General features: G+C 42.5%; 1 protein-coding gene across 3 annotated transcripts in view; it reads right to left on the reverse strand.

Moving 5' to 3' along the window:
* trioa (trio Rho guanine nucleotide exchange factor a) overlaps window positions 1-13136 on the reverse strand; it is a 129334-nt gene extending 116198 nt beyond the window's left edge. For 2 of the 3 annotated variants that reach the window (XM_035427916.1, XM_035427917.1), the window contains exon 1: window positions 12835-13133. In XM_035427916.1, coding sequence (XP_035283807.1) covers window positions 12835-12904 — 70 coding nt within the window. In that variant the 5' untranslated portion in view covers window positions 12905-13133. Of the gene's footprint in view, window positions 1-12834 lie in introns of all 3 variants that reach the window. The other variant, XM_035427918.1, reaches the window with a different exon arrangement.
* Between the last annotated feature and the right edge of the window lie 220 nt (window positions 13137-13356).

Raw genomic sequence — 13356 nt, forward strand, 5'->3', positions numbered from 1 at the left:
TATAAAAAGAAACAAGTGCTCAACAGATGAGACCACAAGAGGAAAACACCCAGGCCAGTTTTGCCTGATCTTAGCAACAGAGGTGGGGGAAAAAACAAACCTTCATCGATCTGTGGCTGTGGCAGGTGGATCGAGTCCAGCAGGGCCCAAACTAGGCCGCGAACCCTTTACGCCCATGAATCAGTGCCAGGTTTCGACAAGAGCAGAGTGGCAGCGTCAGGAAGCTGGGTAAACCATCAGAGCCCCATAGCTCAAGGCTCAGTGGCTAACTAGGGCAGGGTGACGTCTGCAGAGCTCCAGAAACGCGCCTCGCGAAACGAGGAAGGGGACGAGCTTGCGCCGGCCCAGGACTCAAATCCTCAGCGAGCCTGCGCCAATTAGGAGTCACGCCGGAGAAGTTACCGGAAAGTGGGACGGCCTCCTTTCCAACGGGCGGCCGGCTTTCGCTTCCGAAGGGGGGCGGCGGCCAAGATTTGAGTGGCGGGTGACGCCTCGCTGGCGCGGAACGGGTGGTCTGACACACTTTGCAGGCCCTGCGCTGCGCTGCGAGGCCCCGCTAACCCGCCCCAGTTTGAGCACCTGTGCTTCCGGGACCGGATTCAACAAACCAGTACAGCCCCGTACAGGAGGCAGAGCAAGGAATTCTGCTACTGCTCCAACCCTTCCTGAATCAAAAAGGTAACTGCACCAAAAATCTACTACCCATATCTGAAGACTGCATTTTGTTTACTTTACAGTTCAGGAAGTATGTTTGCAGCAAAGCAGGAAATTGCTGTCGCAGAGAAGGAATTCCCTGATGCCAGGTTGCATAATTCACCTCTCAAATGCAGGAGAGTTTGACAGTGTGCTTTCAAACATTTTTAAAGACCTTTTCCTCACAAATACAAAAATGCAGCATAGTTAAAGCTTTTGAACCATTTAATTTCAGCCATCAACGTTTTTTTTATAAATACCTACTTTGAAATATCTGTTCATATCCACTATCAATATTTTTTTATATACTTTAAGAGTAGGTCTATATTCCACGCAAAAAGCACTGGAATGGACTACAAAAATAAATTGCACACAGTAGAGCACAAATCTGCTTAGTTTACAATGGAAAGATTTTGTATTAAGCAACTGCCATTGTATATATGCTTAAGAGTCTTTTGTCAATAAGAAACACTGAGCCTCATTCACAAAACTTTCTTAAATTCTTCTTACTTTTGTGCTAAATAAAAGTTCCCACAAAAAACCAACGTGAGATTTATGAAACACACACAGACCCAATTTTTTTATCCCAGGTGTATTAGAGGATGACTGCCAATTGTTCATAAGTGCACATGCCTGTTCATGTTGATTTGCATAAGGAAACACCCACGCAACCCCATAAAAGGCATGCCACCTGCTGGATTATGTGCACCGCAAACTTGAGCCATTCGTTGCTCTCCGTAAACGTAGCAGCGGCACTTACACACGGTCCCTAAAGGTGCGCTCTCTCCCCAAGGTACAATTAGCCAAGTGATCCAAAGCAACAAATACATCATTGCCAAGTGCTGGGTTTGATTGTATGTTTGTGGGCCTTTATATATCATTATCAACCATAAATCTCTTTTTCAATAAATGAAACGGATTACATGTGTTCCCAACAAGGTTATTACCCAAGATATGTGATCTGATGACACCACCACAACAAAATTAATATTCAGCATTGTTTTTTCTGAGCCATGTCTAGGTGGTTTTCCAAAAAGGCCATTTGGAGACTCCGAAAGGATAATTGGCAACTAAATGATATTATATATTGGAGGTATAAAACGCTATATATTGTATACTATATGTGCACTGAAAATAGCTCCTTCTGCCCCCCTGCATGTCACCCACCCCCTTTCTGTCCACCTCCCTCACCTTGCTCTCCCCTTGTCACCTCTGACAGTAGCACGTCTGGAAGATTGTAGAAAATAACTGCATTAGTCATCATTAGTTTACTGATCCATTGATTGAGGTCCAGTGATTGAAGTTTACTTCAAACACCCCCATCAACATGTCAAACATCCCACAATTTCACATTCAACATTTATTACTAAAAATCAGGCCTACATCTTATTTATAAGCGTACTGAACAATAATACATTTGTTTTGAGAATGTATTTAGATGCTCACCAACATAAAATGGAATCCTTCACACAAAGTCCTTCACTGACCATGGCCACTGCTGTGGAGTCAAAGCTGCTTTCATTATTCTCCTCAGAAATATTCACTCAGATCAGTGATTTCTTCCAATGCATTCAAATGCTCAGTCTTCCGTTTAGACTCAGAAGTTGCCAAATAAATCTTTGTTGTAAAACCACAACCTTTTTAGGTTTACATCAAGAACTTTTTTTGCCGGTGCGTAACGTTCTCAGTGTGCGTGAAAAAGTTCTGGTTTGTTTATACAGGAGAAACAGTACATGTCCATTTATGCAAGCCTAACAAAATAGACACCGATTGAAATTATTTCATTGGCTAAAATGCTTGTCAGTCATCACTGTAATAGCCAGCCACTGGCTGGCTGTATTCTGGACAGAAGTTATTCTGTCCATGCTGTCCTTTTTTGAAAACAGTGTGCCAACAACATGTTCCTCCATTTTGAATTTTTTATCGGTCCACAATAAAAAATAACTCAAGTTAATTTCATTAGCTAGCCTATATGTTTGTAAAGCGCAACAATTTCTATCCTCATTTTGAGTTGGTAGGCTAGCAAAAACCTCTTGGAGGGTTTTACATCTCTTTACCAACGGCTCTTTTTATCAAGAACTCTTCATTTCTAATTTTAGCTTATAATTAATTCTGAGAATCACAGCAAGGACGGATAAAAAAAATTCTTATGAAACCATAAAAGGTATTCACATGCATTGTGTTCTTAGTTACAAAAACAGACATAGAGGTTTTCCATATGGATACCTGCTACAGTAAATTTGACTTTCAGTAACGTTACCCTTTAAGGTCAATAAAAATGTATTCTTCCTGTTCCGATTGTGCTTAGTCCTTGATTTCAGTAAAGCATTTCACCAAATGCTCTGCCATTTCCCATTTGGTGCATGATGTTCACTTAAAAACGGTGATCACCTAACAAATGTTGTGCAAGTACTGGACAATAAATAAATACACACACATGCACGCGCACACACAGACACACACATACACACGAGTTCATAAGGTCAAAGTGCACAGCAGTTCGCTGGCATCCCAGCCCAAGACATTCTTCCCCGTTCCCTCTTCCGTGCGTGCGCTGCATTCTTTTCCAAATGACAAGCTTTTGCTCATCAGTGTTCTAAATTGGGATGAGCATACAATATGTTTATGCTCTTTAAAGGAACTGCCCAGAAATACCACTGGGAACAATTTCTTATGACCCAGCTGAAATACCAATTAGACTAATGTGGTTCCACTCTGACCCACACCCCATGCTCAGACTTCACCACGTACAGAGTTCCAATGTAAAGCAAAAACATTGGGTAATGCTCTGACCCCATGACAAAAAAAAACGTGTGTACATTCTACCAATGATGCAACTTAAGTGGTGAGTAAAATATGCACCCTAGTCCAATCTGCTCTCTCCACTAATAACTGCGCTCATGACATTAGAAGCAGACACTGACAGATTCATGGGAAGGAAACACCGCGATAGAGCAGCATTGCACAGGGGCTGTCATCTGACACGCACAGTCTGCCGCTGAGGTATGTTCTGCGACGCAGGAACGGGAGCGAGGCGAGAGGAGGAGGCGAGAGGAGCCGGGGTCAAGAGCGCGGCTGACGCAGGAGGACCGATTCGGACCGCGAGCCTCCTCGGCGGCTCCCCGCCGCGTTTATCGCGAGACCCTCGCGACTCCGTCACGCCGGCGGCTAAGATTAGCGCGCCGCAGGGGGCCGCGCGGACGCGTGAGGAGCTTCTGCGCGGCACCGCGACGGAACCAGGCGGAGCCGTGCTAAAGGGCTGCACGCGCACACGCCCCCTTTCTCAGTCCGCAGCTCCTCCTCGCGCTCCTGTGAGCTTCAGGAAACGGTCACAGTGCTTTCTGAAACCGGTCCCCGAGCTTTACAGCGGGCCTTTCACACAGCAATGACATCAGAGCTGAACGTCACCAGGTTCCAGATCTCAGCCCTCACCACCGACCACGTCCCTCTCCCCGCGACCCCGTGAGCCCGCGGACGGGCCGGTCATGCCCGCCCTTCCGCCATCGCCCTTATAACCGCGCCGTTCAGCCCGCTGAGTAACGCAGCCGACCGCGGAGGTCAGCTGACCCGTGAGAGTGAGTGGCTCCATTCATTCATTCACACGGCATCGCGTGTCCCGTGACACGCTCCCTCGAGATCGCCACCACATTCACCGCATCATCTGGTCTCATCCAACACGTTAACATTTAAAAATAGAAAGATCCTTTTAAAGAAATTATGGTGTGACCTTTGACCCCCCCTTCCCCCCGCCCCTCCTAATGAGTCCCCCCCCCCCCCCCCCCCCCCCAAGTCATGCACATGCTGATAGTCACGCAATGTAATCTGACATCTTGATTGATAGAGCAGCCTCAGATCTATGCTCTCTCCCTTCAAAAGCACACAGATTTCTGTAATTAACAGTGATTGCTGTAACCCTCAATCATTTACACCGTCTTACATAATCAATACAGTGCTGTGCCCATCCATTTTACAAATTTACATGGGTTTCATCACAGCTGTGTCTCATCTCCATTTTGGCTCTGGTTTTCCACATCAGAACCCAATGAACTGAAAGAGACACAGTCCTCCTACATCGGGGAGCATCAGGTTTATTCGCCAGCTAGGCACAATGCCCTCTTTAAGAAGATGCAAAGCGCAGGGGAATATTCATTTTAAATATCGTTATTTAATGCTTAAAACAAGCATTTCTTTAACCCCAAAAAAAATCACATTAGCTCAACAGTTGCATGCATTAAAAAGACGGACTGGTTCCAATATTGAACCATTTAAATGGCTTTGCTGTATAAAATCCATTCCAGTTTGCTGTTGACTGTTTTTTTTTGTTTTAACGAGGCTGGTTACATAAAAATGGAAAAGAAAATGCTCATTTCAAAATGCTTTGAGAGGACAGTTATGTAATAAATCAACAAAGTTTGAAAAGAAACCGTAATTAATTGGCCATTTTGGTTAACCTTTCCCCACCTAAACAATGCTGGAACAACGGTCATACATCTTCCACAAAGTTGAAGTAGCCTAATACTGAATATTACTTTAATCCAATAAATGACACAATTCATATGATCTGTTGCTAAAATGATCATTTGTTGTGGGACCACTACACAAACCAAAAAGGCTATTTTCTTCCCCACTAGTGACTCATCCTTATGTACAGTGGTACAGAAGTACAGGCTTTTAAAAGAGGTCCCTCCCTGCCAAACACTGCCATCGGTTTGGCTTTACCTCCGGGGCAGCGTCTTCCAATGTAGCCTAGGCTCTGGGTCCTTCTCTATTTCTGCAGTTATCTTCCTTCATCTTCTCTCTTATGATAAATGATTTATGTGTGGGCATTTACAGGAGAAACAGATTTGGGTACTTATTTGTAAAAGTCATTTCCTTGCATCTGGTTTAAATATGTCTGGATATCATAAATTGGGGCCCCGGGCTGGTCAGGCCTGGCTTTCCCCGATACTGCACTGTGTTCTGAAGCAGTACCAATTCCCACTTCTCAGTCACTGCTTACACGGAGCAGGAGGAGGAGGAGGAGGATGATGATGCCATTTTCCCTAACAGTGCCTTCAGAGAAACACCAATCTGCAGTCATATTAGAGGCTTATATCAGGGCCCCTGATATAATATGATGAGATGAAGGCAGCAAGTGAAGGCCCACCAAGAGCCAGTATACCAAAGGGTACCACCTTTAAACTGACACTAACCTAAAGGGGTTAAGCTATTGAAAATTGCTCTTAAAAACTTGGAACCTCCATGCATGCATTCAACTAAATGTTGTACTTCTAAACTCAAGCTTTTAATAAAATATGAAATAAGTAGTAGCCTCATCCAAAGGAAAACAGGAAGAATCATTTTGGAGTGTTTATGTCTGAAGTCGTTCTGGCGAGTTGAATCGATGGAACGGCATATCTGCCAGGCCCTATACTTACCTATTAAAAGGCCAGAGATATTATCCCATCAAAATGCGTCAACATGTGTTAAACTGGGCCAAGTAACACAAAAACTGGTATCACTTATGGATGAAACAACCTATTAAATGATGGCACAGTAATGCTGGTCTAAACACCTAATTTGCAAGCGTTTCATTCTCATTTTGGCTCCCAGATTTCTACCATCAATTTTGCTACCACTACTGCAAATAGAGTGATCGGACTGAATGGATGTTTTGCATTATGGTAAGTCTAAGAACCAAACATTTAATTTGGCATCTCAGCCAGCTTATTTCCACATTCCCAAAATGATATTGTATTTTATGATATTTTACACAGAATTGAAAAGCAATTATTGTCACACACAGTTTATAAGCCTATATTTCATTCTTGCATGAGTCACAGGCATATAGCCTACTCATTAGCAAGGTTTAATTGTAAAAGGTAGCCTATATTTCGAGTTAACTAGTTTCATAACCACATAATTTGGTGCATGCCAATTCTACAGTCTACACATAGCCTACATTTATGCATTCATCCATTTGGGACTTTCAAATTACAAAATATTAGAATTAAAAAAAAATTGTGAATCATGTGGCATTTACTATTGAAAAGGCTAAATGCAAAATGCAGACATGCTTATACTGCTGATAAAGTAAATGTTTTGTCATTAATGCTGTCAATTAAAACAACTCCATGGTCTAGGCTCCGATACTGTGACAACCCAAAGCATCCGTGAGGTCATTTAACCATGTTCCAGATCAGTTTTAGCTCACAGTAACAAATCATGCCCTGTCATGAATTGTACATAATGGCTTTACTGAATGATGTTTTTTTTGCACTTGATAGCCAGTTGAGTATTGTGGCACAAGTTAATTGAATTTTCAATGCATGGTTTGTGCCTGCTTATCACCTTTCCTTAGGACCCACACACGGCTCCACATTATAAATACTGCCTGCCATTCCTGGTTCATCATTCTCACGCATGCATATGAAATCTTAATAGCTGATTATTAAAGGGCCAATGAAATAGTGAGATTCCTGCAAGCAAGGACTGTGATTAAGAATGGAACATCGAAAGCTCTGAAAATCCTAGCCCCCAAATGCACAATGACACCTACATTGGAAGCTAGGGGAGTCGCAGCCAAGAACCGCAACATGCGTCAGTGCTAGACCTGCATGAAACCACTGGACCAATCAGAAGAAAGTGAAGAATGCCAAAACCTGGCCACAAAACCTCAAGAATTAAATTATCTTTATCTTTAAAATAAATCTTAAAAATCATGTTCACAACAATGAACATCCCTTTTAAAAAAGGGAGCTAGCTGTACATAACCCAAAGCAGGGTTCTTAACCAGTTTCCCCAAATATGTCTAATGCGTTTGGAATAGATGGGTCACGAACCACAGGAAGGCCCCATTCGTACTGAAAAAATGGTAAATACATAAATTTAAAAAAAGAAACTTTAACACAGCTAAAGCTTTTCTGGCAAAGACATCTGTTCTGGACCCTGTAAAAGGAGGTTGCTCAGCAGAGCTTTCTTCATAAGGATCCTGCTCTACCTGCAGCCCGCTGAAGGACATAAATTGCATGTGCCGAAGCTGTGAAAATGTAGGTCATCGCGACCTTTCCCTGACACAGACGGAGTCATCACAATCGGTAAAAGCCGTTCACGAGAGGCGCCCTGAATGGTGACAGAGTCGTGAACTCTCGACGCGGACCGCGATGACTGCACGCCAGAAAAAAATCTCCCCTCTGAAAGGAGACGTGTCCGCTAGCCAGAATTCCCAAATGTGTCTGTAAAGACCGAGAGAGAAAAAATCTCAGTCTATGAGAAAACACATTCACTTGTTGTTGGGCAGAAACTGACACCACTGCATTTTTTGTATCGTGAGCCAATGTACTAAACCGTAGAAGCTGAAGCAAGGATGCAGATAGGGTTTTTTCTAGCTCCTGATTGGCTCTGTGAGTTAAGGGACTGGTTAGCCCACAGGTTCAAGCCTAGGCTACATTAACTTACAGCGAATGCAAGGCCATAGAGCCAGGACACGATCGGCCTCATCCCACCAGAGTTGCAGTGGTTTTAATTCTGCCTGCGTTCTTTAACCTAAAATAAGAGTGCTGCCACTCAAAACCCACATGCTACCGGTTGAGATACAGCTCCAACAAATATCAGCTAGACCATATCAAACATTTTTTACAATTCTGTTGTGCTCTGCAAAAACGGCCATTGTAATACAATTCCCATCCAGCGTTTCTCCAACTTCCCATCCAGCGTTCCACCAACTATCTCAAAGGCAAGCTGAAATGAACTAGGGGAAATTGAGGAACAAGAAGTGCAGAAACGGCTGCTTATTTCATCTTTAAGATTAAGTTAAAACGATAGGAACAAATCACAGAGAAAAAATAACGGCGAGAAACTCATAGCCTGTAGAACCCTACAAATAGTAAATGGACTAAATGGTTCAAGGCAGTCACCTGCATACAGATGAAAGAAAAAAAAAACAGTTCAGGGAATGGAAATTAAGTGCATCATGCATAGATTAGACAGGGAACATCATGCACAGACACTGAAACATGAAATGCCTGTGAAAGCATAAGGACATTTTTCAATATGGAACCAGTGCCTTACATTGCAAAAAAAAAAAAAAAGACAATGTTACCCTGCCTGAGAGGAAACTGGTGGGGAATGCTGCAGAAGGGAGTTTGGTACATAAACAGCACAGTTTATGCAGATCTCACATTACTACTACAACTGACTGGGCAACAGCATGCTCACCCTTCAGCAAGTGCTGGTGCATTTAGTAAGGCTGATATTTCTTGCATAGCTCATGTTGCCATTGGTGGCATCCAACAGGTAAAAAAGAAGAAATCAATGATAAAATCATAAGGAAAAAAGAACAAAGGGAAGAAATTCATAGCCTGTAGGCTCCTGCAAGTTCAAACACTACATTCTGAAATTTAGCAGATGCTCCAATTCAGAGGGACTTACACAGTTTACATTCTTTATGTACAATTCATTTAAACAGCTGGATATTTTACAGAAGCAGTTCAGATGAAGTGCCTCAGCTAGGAATTGAACCCAAAACCTTTGAGTTATAAGCCCAGTTCCCTAACCATTATACTACACTGCCAGCCCACATGGCCACACAGAAAGAAAGGGAAAAAACCCATCCAAGTTACAGCAAAGGGCTCGGAGCAATGGGACTGGAGGCAATTTTAAAACTGTGCAGTAGCCTGAAGGTTTGATAACCGTTAACTGTATCTTTATTTAAAGATCATCCCCCCATCTGCCCCCTTCCCCCACCCCCAACACACACGCACACATAAAACCATGCAGTATTCAGTCATCTCTGACCATCTTGCTTTCTGACAACACACATTCAAGTGAAACCCCCAAACCTTTTTTGTGTTGCAGCACCACCAATTAATAAATTAATAAAGAACAAACAAATTTGGAAAATGCAAAAATTATTTCCCCACAAGGAAGCAAATAAAAGCAAATGTCTAAACTTCAGACAGCACCTCCGCCTAATGAAGATGATAGCTGGCTAAAGACAGCAAACAAACAAGACCACAACTGGGTTGCAATGACTGTATCCAAACTCTTGCATCAGGGATGCTGATGCCCAACCAAAAATACTAAACAAAGCAAGTGGGAGAAGACTTGTTTCTGGGAACTCCCCTGACAGCAGCGAGATTACTATGCATGAGATGCCTCTTGCTGATCTCTCATTGTCATTGCAGTCAATTGCTACTGGTCTGTTATTGGTATTTCCAATTGAAAGCCACTGGAGATGAAAATCTCTACAGAGCCCAGCAATGCAACAGCAGTGCTTCCTCTTGTGGTTTATTATTTTCAACACACGCAGCACGGAAGCGCACAGAGTGGTCCATGTGACCACAACAATGCCACCACAAACCATCTTTTTCCCTTAAGAAATCAATAAGACAATGGTGCAGCGCAATTTATTGTTACCGTTACCTTGGATACAACATAATTTGTCCATGTGCAAACATCTGGAAGGTCAGTATGTCATCAATTGGGTAATTTTCCTTTTTTTTCCTCTTACGTGTTGCACTAGAGATGTAAGCAAATCAGTGGCTGCCACATTCCATATAGCTAAATTAGCAATAAGAAGATTTATTAAAGGTTAAGGGGGACCTTAATTCAAATGGTTACATATACAATAGTTTATGAAAACACTGAATTTCAGACTGTTTTAAAAAGGTTTGATTATAATACACACATGAATAAATGTAAATGCTATGTATGAGAATTTATCGCGCCATAAAGTCTTAAAACTATTTTATGAATTTCTGAGCACAACCCCCGAACTGTACCTTTGTACCATAGCTACAGACGCACTCATCAATTTTAGTTCGCTTGTGGGTAAACTGTGTGTACTGCAAAACGTCAAATAGATGCATTTTGAAGTATAATTTGCGTCAACTTCATGTAGCTCTCTGTAAATATTAGCCTTGGGCGGGTACAAAGGCGTTTACAAAATCCTGATTTGTGCTGCAGCGCTAGTAGGCTTGGTTTGGCTTAATAGAAGAAACATTCACACCTCCAGATAACAGGATTACGTCACTCAAAACCAGGCCTTTTTAATCTAGATTGTACAAACAAGAAAAGAGAAGATACTGGTATTTAAAATGGAATAAATATTCACGTTACAAATTCACCTCCGTTATACAAAAATGTATTAAAAATTGAAAAATTGCATTTGTATTTAACGTTATTATTTAAGGCCTAGCACTGCAGAGACTGAGGTAGCTGGGTGGGAATGTCCACCTCAAATACTGCAATTCACATCCTTGCCCCTCAAGTATGCCTCGTGGTTCCGTAAAAAATGGAACAGTAGTATGTAGGCTAGCGTTAAATGGTATCTATTCACATTATCGATTGATATCTGAGCCTGCTGACTTGGCTAGCAACTAGCTACCCCATCCATGCTTCAATAAAAAGTCAGCTACATTCCAATTATGCTACAGCAAAGCCTTAAATGGTGCTAACTGCAAATAGAGACAGCGGATAAACGAGTCAGCGTGTATAAAACGCATGTAGACTAGACTAACGTTATAAATCTCAAGAGCACAGATTTCGAAAGACTCCTCAGTCCCACTCTTGTACTTTGCTTTCTAGATACAAGCAAGCGTCAGTTTGCAAATTAATGAAAACATAACAGCCTGCTGGATACCAAAACATTTTGCTCTATTAAGACAGATTTATTGCACATTATGCTAATATCCATCTAGTCTAACACAAACGTGTATTTTCATATCCATGTTCAAGCTTTAAAATGTCTACCAAGTATCTAGCTAGTAGTAGGATGGCTGGCCTGGTCGCTAAACAACAAACAACCGTTAGCAAGCACAAGTAACAATTTGGCTAGTTAACTTGCAACCTAACGGTAGCTGTTGACATTTAAGGCCTATCTGAGACGCATGTATATAGCAGCGATACCGAAGCTACGCCTGTGAACTGATAAAGCAAAGAGGCCAAGCGATGCTTTAAAATGCATCTGTCGTCTCAGATTTAAACGGGCAGGTAGTTAGGCTACCTAGCCATCTACACCGTTGCCAACATGCTTAGCCAGCCTAGGTACAATTTCTACCATTCCACAAATTGTAGTTATAGCCATATATGTATAGCTCCGCTTAAAATTAGCCTCCCAAATTTAAACGTACCAAAAGCTAACTGGCTTGCTATCTTATCTACACAAAGCACTTCGCTGGTTAGCACTAGCAGGCCAGCTACCACCAGCTAGCTGCCCAATGTTACTAGCTAGCCAGTTCGCAAACAGCCATGCTCAGACAGCAAAGTTAGCTAGCGACCATAACGGATTGGCTGGACTATATTTGCAAACTAATAGGCAAATAATGAACGTTGGATTAACTAGTTAGATATATGCAGTATCTCAAATGCGAATGAAACGGTTGCTAATTTGCAAATATCTCGTGATTTTTCTAACTTGTGGAACCAGAACACTGTATTGTTTATATGGCTAACAAGCGCTATCAAAATGGACTCAATAACAAAATAGCAAGTGAGCTAAACATTTACAAATGGTGATCAGATATGTCGCGAACACATTAGCTGCGTTACATTGAATTTCCCGTCGTTTCTGTTTGCTAGTTACACCCCCAAATTGATTTAGCTCTATATTTTGCAGACTTAGTTTCTTGAATGACTGCGAATCAGAACTGTGATTTTACGCCCATGTTGATTTTATTACTAGTTAGCTAGACGTTATATCTGCACGTTAATGTAGGTTATTAAACCCTTAGTAGTTTGCTTATTTCAGTAAGCTAGTAGCCTAATTATCCAGCTAGGTAACGAGATAGACTACGCAAGCTAGGTAGTAGCAGCAAAATTGCTGCGCCCTGCTTAGACGATGGTTCCAACAGCTAGCAAGATACTTAACATTAGCTATATTCCATCAAGAATTGTGGCATTTTCCTCCCTGGCGGCCGACTAAATCACTAGCCTATAATTTCTTATGATCTCATCCACTGTTGTTTCAACTAAGTTACATATTGCTAACATTATACGTTAAATAATTGCAGATCCGTTGTCTGTTTAATGGGTTTACCTCCCCCACCCACCCAATGTATGCATATTGTAGACTGCCTGGGAACAATGTCCCCCTTTGCGGTATTTCAACACTGACGACAGCGGCACTGTAGCTACGCTCAGCTCGTCCCTTTTCTCCCTTACCGGATTTGAAGAACGCCGATATGTCGGCCGCGTCCTTTGCCGTCTCCTCTGCTCCTTCCCCAGAGCTCATGGCTGGTATTCAGGTTGCAATCGAAAATCCCAGTAAACAGTTTTTTTCTTTTTATGTGTCAAGAACTCGAAGAAAATTATTCCCCTTGGCTGTATCGCGTATACTGTGACACACGCACAGACAGGATCACACCTCGATGCTAAGAGCAGCAGTAAACCTCCATCTTGGATAGTACAAATTAACAGCGCCGGCCGGCGGCTCTCCCGAGTGGAGCCGAAAAGGGAAGTCGGTGAAGAAGGGGGGAAGAGGGGGGGATCGGGGGTCTCCGGGAACCTCCGGAAACAGGAAAGCTATGGACTCTTACGGCTGTAAATTGTTAATGAGGGTATGCCACTGATGGGGGATGCAAACAGACACGATAAGCACCCATATATCCTACATTTTAGAGTAAACGTGTTTCTGTTTTGCAGGGGGGTAACGCGATAAATTCGCGTTACTCCTCCCAGAAACTC

Source organism: Anguilla anguilla, chromosome 8 (genome assembly GCF_013347855.1).
Source record: "Anguilla anguilla isolate fAngAng1 chromosome 8, fAngAng1.pri, whole genome shotgun sequence".
NCBI classification, from domain to species: domain Eukaryota; kingdom Metazoa; phylum Chordata; class Actinopteri; order Anguilliformes; family Anguillidae; genus Anguilla; species Anguilla anguilla.